Genomic DNA, 6,715 nt, shown 5'->3' on the forward strand with positions numbered 1-6,715 from the left:
CTGCCCGCTGGGAGGGTAAAACCGAGAGCAAACAGTGAAGGGAGCCGGTCTTCACTGCTCTGAGCAAGGAGCGTGCGAGTGGCCAGGCGGCCACTGTCAGGTGACGTGGCAGCAGGTGGCCTGGCTGGAGGCGCACAGCAGCCCCTCCGTGGGGACCTGCTGGATGTTCACAGAGACGGGCTTTCTGCACCGAGGTAGCTGGAGCACGTTGTTTTTCAGGCTCCTGCTCTGTATCCGTTCTAGCTCAGTGGTGCTGTCCGCCACGTGGTCGGAGAAGAACTTGAGGTTGACCGCCACGGGGGCCTGGCCCAGGTTCCCCGCGGAGCTGATGCGCATCTTCCGCGTGGACTTCTCCTGGACCTTGACACGAGAAGGACAGGCCGTGCTGCGGGTCAAGAATGTACTTGGTGCCCCGCGGAGCTGCGAGCCCCGGCAGAGGCCCGTGAGTTTGAGGCTCTCGCTGCCCTGCCCGGGGGCCCCTCGCGGCTGTCCCAGCGCCAGGAGGAGGTGAAGCCGCTGTCTTTATCGAGCCGCCAGCGGCTTTCCGAGCTGCTGCAGCTGGAGCCGCGGCCCTGGCTTTTCCTCCGGCGGTAGCGTTTGTGCACCGCCCCGGGGAGGCGATGTTCATCGTTAACCTGCTCGGCTTGGGCGGAGGTTCTCATCCAGGTCGAACTCGTGGTCGGACTCCCCTTCCTCGAAGATCTGGTTCAGCACCGGGGCGCTCTTCCTCGAGGTCAGCCTGTTGGTCACCGAGGGCTTCCGGCGCAGGACCGCTTGCGTGGAGAGGGACATGGGTTTCTTGTCCTCCTCATCCTCCTCCTCGTCTTCCTCCACCCGGAACAGACACTTCCGCCCACTGGCCGCGGGCTTCAAGCTCGCGGGCCGCACCGTGGACCATGCCGGCCCAGCCAACTCGGGGAGGTGGACTTTCTTGGCCGTGTCACACAGGCCTTGGCTCCGGTGGCCATTGAGGACATTGTCGGCAGCCCGCGCAGGAGCCGGAGGGACGGTCGCGTGGGACCGGGAGTGGGCGAGGTCATCCTCCAGGTCCTGGGGCACGTGGGTTTGGGTGGGCCACGGCTGCCTACCCTGGGCCTTGATATTGCTGGGGCTGGCAGGCCTGGTTTGGATTTCTTTCTCTTGCTTCTCCCTCAGGATCCGTTCGGCGAGCAAGAAGTACGTGGCCGTGACGTGGTTGTACCTGTTGGTTCCCAGGGCTTCGACAATGGCATCTCGATCCGCTATGTCCCCGAGCACCATGCGCTGAATGATGCTGTTGTGCTCCTCCTCTGAGAGGTTCTTGGAGGATGCCAGGGGGATGTTATACTTGGTGGCTGGCGAAGGGTCCACGCCCTGAAGCCAAGGATGGTTTTCAATCTCTTCTAAAGAGGCCCTTCTCTTGGGATCTCTCTGTAGCATCCGGGCGATCAGGTCTTTACACTCTTTAGACACATGGGATGGGACCGTGTATTTACAATCCATGATCCTTGTCAATGTTTCACTGTCATTGGCCTCTTGAAAGGGGGGCTGCCCGCATACCAACATGAAAAGGATCACTCCCAGACTCCAGATATCTACTGCAGGCGCATCATACTCATCCCCAAGCAGGATTTCTGGAGCAGAATATGCGAGAGACCCACAGCTGGTAGTGAGCTTCGTTCCTGGCTGAAATTTGCTGCTGAAACCAAAGTCTGTCAGCTTCACAAGACCTTGTTTTTCAAAGAAGACCACATTCTCAGGTTTCAAGTCCCTGTGAACCACGTGGAGTTTATGGCAATAAGATACAGCATGCACTATCTGAGCAAAGTACTTCTTGGCCAAGTCTTCATTAAGTCCCTCCTCGTGTTTCATTATGTAATCGAACATATCTCCTCCATCCCCAAGTTCCAGAATGAGATACAGTTTGGTCTGGGTGTCAATCACTTCATAGAGACGCACGATGTTGGGATGCTGCACCAGTTTCATGCACCTCACTTCTTGGAAAAGGTGACCAGTGGCTAGTGTGTCCAACTTTGTCTTGTCAATAACTTTTACTGCCACCTTTTCACCTGTAAAGACATGCCTGGCCAGCTTAACCACTGCAAAGTGACCTCGGCCCAAGGTTTTATCCAGATCATACAATTTAGTAATCTTCCCATCGTACCCTCGCTTGAATCCTGCCATGCTGATCCAACAGAAGAAAAACTATTCAAATTGTTTGAAACGTGTCTTCTCATATATCTGGTGAAAATAAGGAATTCATTTTCAATGTTGCCATGGGCATCCTGCAAACTGCATATTGAATAATCCTTATTTCTGTGTTTTGTTAGTTGCTTTTTTCTCCTAGATAAATTGTACAGTGTTGGGGTCCAACCCCAGCAGGTCCAGGCGTTCCCGAAGGTGTGGAAAGAGTTGGCGAAGAAGGAAGGACTCGGAGGCAGTATTCAGATGATCAGCAAAGCCAGGTTCTCTTTAGCCAGGCTCTCCAGCCAGGTTGTCTAGCCAGGTTCTCCAGCCAGGTTCTGTCTTTATTCTCCAGTTACATCTGTATTTATACCAGTTGATTTTAATCCTATCCATTCTATTCCAAAGGTTAGGGCGTTTATTATCTCCATTCCAAGGTCACTACTCTATTGTTCTGTTAAGATACAAGGAAGTAACTGAAGGAGATTATCCTAAGTAAAGATTATGTAGCTTAATCATGATTGTTCGTAGTTAAAGTGATTAACTACCCGCCTGGCACTTAGTTAAGGGGTTTTACTGATTTATTCCCTTCCTTAGTCCTGTTAATCACTAACTCCAGGGAAAAATCCCCACCTGGGGAAACAACCTTTCTCGGAGAGGTGACCTTGGTTAAAACACATAGGGCTAAGAAGGGGAGCAAACATATTAAGAACAGTATGCCATATACGCCAGGTCCCTTGAAACATATGCTGTGCAGATGTTTCTTCCCTGCAGCGACTGTGTCAAGCAGCAAGGATGGACTGGCTTCCAGCAATACAGTAAAACTTACATTATGTAAAATATAATCTCTAGTATGGAAGGACCAACGTAGCTGAATATTAATTAAGCTCAGTTAGATCTATTATTCAAACATGTTCCCCTTGCTGTGCAATATGAAGACAATATGATGGCCTGAAAAGTGTGTGTATACAGAGGGGGGCAGGACATCAGAGAGGAGCTGGGACAGCACCCTAAGATTCGGCATTTCAAAATACCACATGGTCAACTTTTCTCTTAAATCCACCATAAAGGTACACTTTAAAAATGATCAAAATTCATTTATTCAGCAAATATAAGGGGCAGCATCACAACGCAGTGGGACCAGTACCACAGGATCTGGAGCCCAACACGTGACCCAACTTCTCAAACAGGCGCATCTTTATAAAACAGAGATACTGGCCACCCTGGACAGTGACTATGAAAGCTATGTGGAATAATACATATGAGCAAGATGTGAGTGTGATCAAAATCACACATCTTTGCACACCTTTCCAGAACCGGCCTTCCTCCCAGGAGAGTCCAATACTGAGGGGCCGCACACTCAGCTCCCCATCTTGTTTTGATATCAGTATCCTCACTCTTAACAGGCCCACGAACTGCCCCCACATACCTCCGCTGGACATGCAAGGCGGGTCCCTGCCTCAAGGTGTTTCCAATCTGGAGTTCACAGGAAGGAGCTCAGAGAAATTGATTTTTCTGAGTTTGAACTAAGAACTGAACATGGTTTTGGTGGGAAAGAGGCCTTCCAGCAGAGGCCTGAGAGAGCTGGGTGTGTCTGGGACAAACACACATGCAGGGCACAGGAGACAAGGTCAGACAGGGAGGCACGGGGCAGATACCCACAGGCCTGGCAAGTCAGTTGATATTCCTCAGGGCTGGCTAGCTCTGCCTGTGCTTAAAGGTCACCACACTCTCCTAATACCCCGGTGCTCTCTCGCAGCACCACGTCCTTTCTCATTACAGCCCTTATCACAGTCGTGGTTATGTAATCTGTGGGAAGCTGATATAGGGTTAAGCCTCGGACTGACCTGCTGGCAAAGTCACAAACAAGCCCAGCTTAGAGGGCACAGTCCTCTTAGCATAATTAGGCTTGACCTTATGACACTCCCTAGATCTTATCTGGGAATCTAATGGGCTGAGGAAGTGCAGGAAGTATAACCATGGTGTAAACAAGTGAAACTCACAAGAAAAGTGTAACTTTGGTAACCACTACCTTGTTTACCGCTCAGTATAAAAAGCTTGGTGAGGCCTGAGCACAGTGGAAGTCCTTCCTCTTGAGTTGGACTTGCCGCCTGGTCCCCCAATATTCCCAAATTATCTCCTGTCTTTTCTTTTTCATTTGTTTGCGGCTCCTCTTCCAGACCCGAACCCTGAACCACGCAGGATGTGGAGGGAAACACTTACGACAGTAATTGTGTGATTATGTGATAAATAACCTGTGTTCCCCACTAGAAGAAATGGTCAGTTCAGTCCAGGTAAGGCCCATGCCTGTTTTATTCAGTTCTGGATCCCAGAGCCTGCTGAGTATATCATCGGCCTAAAATCCACAGATCACATTTTACGAAGTGAACAAATGAAAGCTGGCACTGAGAAGCCAAAGAGGAGTCCTGAGCGGGGCACAGCAGTCAGAGATGACAGCTCAACAAAGCACTCTGGCAGCAAAGTGGAGATCAGCTTAGAGCCGGGAGACAGGCAGGAGACGGCTGGAAATGTCTCCAGGTAAATGAAGACTTAACGCTGAGGGCCGCCAGCATCTGGGCAGTGAGGAGGAGGAGAAGGTGATGGAGGAGACACATTTTGGAAGCAGAGTCTAAGAACTCAACGCTCAGGGACAAATCAGAGGGGATCGAGGAGGAGTCGGGTGGAGAGTGGAAGCGGGTGGTGCCATTCACTCGACCGGGAACACAGGAAGAAAGACACATTTCCTGAGCGTCAACTACATGTTAGTACAGAGTAGAAGATGGGCTTCTAGCCCTCAAGTTCTATGACTGTGAAACAATTCAGATCCAACCCAGCTGCATTAAAACAGGATGGTTTCTATGAACAGGCTGACAAAAACCCACAAATGGAAGTTTAGATTTTTTTTCAAGCTTCTTCATCGGCATTCTTCCCGGGGACACTGGCTATGCCCAAGGCATGACTCTGGTCTGGGGACGTAGAAATCAAAGGTCTCTGCCTTCAAGGAACTGACCGTCTTTTGGGTTTGAGGAAGATAATGCTGTGAACGGAGGCCCACTGAGGCTAGGACTGGACCAGTGCACATCCTGTAACCTGCACTCTGGAGCAGGGATTTCATAACCTGCGTCACCTTTTCGGGTCAATGGGTGGCTATAGGAGTCCGCCTTTAGAGAGAGAGACAGACCCAATCTTGCCCGAGGCTGGAGACACTCCAGAACTTAAGCCATCACAGCGCATGGGCAGACAATGGCCTCTGACTTTGAAATAGCTACTGAGGAGCCTCGGAGAGGCAGTTTGGGGGCCAGAACACAGGAAGGAGAGGGAATGAGGCCTGACTTGTCGTGGAAGAGCCTGCCTGAGCAGAGGCCAAATGCTGGAGGTGCCAAAGCAGAATCTCAGGAGGCTCTCAGCCCGCAGGCGGGCGTCCATCTGCAGCGGCCGTGGCTCCAAAGACTCCCTCCTGGCCGCCGATTCCCCACACCCAGAGCTAATCATAATCTCCCACTAATTTCTTACAGTGAAATATAACCCTGTGAGAATTGTAGGGTTCTAAGCCTTATAATTCATAGTCAATGTGTGAAGAGTCTGGGCAAGGAGATTGAGATGCTAATCTTGAATCTCCACTACTTAGCCCGGAAATAGCCCCATAAGTAATGCCTGCTCTCTGGGCCTCAGCTTTCCAATCTGTAAAAGAAAGGGTTGAAGTAGATCAATGTTTCTCACATTGCGGGCAGGGCGGTCTAGATATAGTCTTGGGAGCTGTGAGCTCTCTATGAGGATTTCTTTTCTCCCCAACATTTTAATTTTCGACATTTCAAGCCTACAAAAAAGGCCACAAGAATAAGATGAGAACATCCACACATTCTTCACTTAGATTCACTAATTATTAGCCTTTTCTCTTCTATTAGTTTTTCATGTTGATTAAAACTCATATGAGCTTTTATCTGACTCTTTCAGCTGTCCACTTTAACCAAGGGCTGCTGCCCTCCACCAGAGCCTGGAGTCTGTTCATGTTTACCTTCCCTTTGGCATCGGGCATTATGCTTTAATTTCCATGATATACCCAGAAAAGCACTGAAGAGGCCCCAGCATTATTCACATCAAGGGAAGGCTAAATGATATACCAGATGCTTATGTCTCCCACCACAGGCCTCATAGAAATGAAGTCTGCCCAGTAATTTTAACAATGAAAGGAGTGGGCATGTTAACTACACAAAAGCCTTCTCCATGGAAATTGTTATCATATTCATATTACCAGTAGCAATTTAGTTTGAGCAAACCAACATCATTTGGCAAATTAATGTTATCAAGTTAAAGTTTATTGGTTTGGTAGCAATGTTTTTATTGAATTTGAAAGTGCTTTATTATAGTTGTTCAAGAGCCATGAGGATAAGGAACTTATATCTATATAATATTGGCATAGACTTGATTAGTACTACAATAAAAATAGGACTGCAGTATGGAAGAATATACATTAATCTAATATATAAGCAACAGGCTGAAACATTCAAGCAGATGTATGCCCAGGGGTGCCTGAGGAAGAGGAGTAGGAAAA

At 49.3% G+C, this 6,715-nt stretch overlaps 1 protein-coding gene across 1 annotated transcript; it reads right to left on the reverse strand.

Moving 5' to 3' along the window:
• Positions 1 to 630: 630 nt before the first annotated feature.
• LOC132226784 (SNF-related serine/threonine-protein kinase-like) lies at positions 631 to 2,319 on the reverse strand. The gene has a single exon (XM_059681218.1). The coding sequence runs from the start codon at positions 2,161 to 2,163 to the stop codon at positions 631 to 633; it is 1,533 nt and encodes a 510-aa protein (XP_059537201.1). The 5' UTR covers positions 2,164 to 2,319.
• Positions 2,320 to 6,715: the final 4,396 nt, after the last annotated feature.

The sequence above is a fragment of the Myotis daubentonii genome, chromosome 2 (assembly GCF_963259705.1).
Source record: "Myotis daubentonii chromosome 2, mMyoDau2.1, whole genome shotgun sequence".
In the NCBI taxonomy this organism is placed as follows: Eukaryota; Metazoa; Chordata; class Mammalia; order Chiroptera; family Vespertilionidae; genus Myotis; species Myotis daubentonii.

What these genes read in the sequence shown, in the direction of transcription:
- LOC132226784 (XM_059681218.1), bottom strand. Translation starts at nt 2,163, where the DNA reads ATGGCAGGATTCAAGCGAGGGTACGATGGGAAGATTACTAAATTGTAT.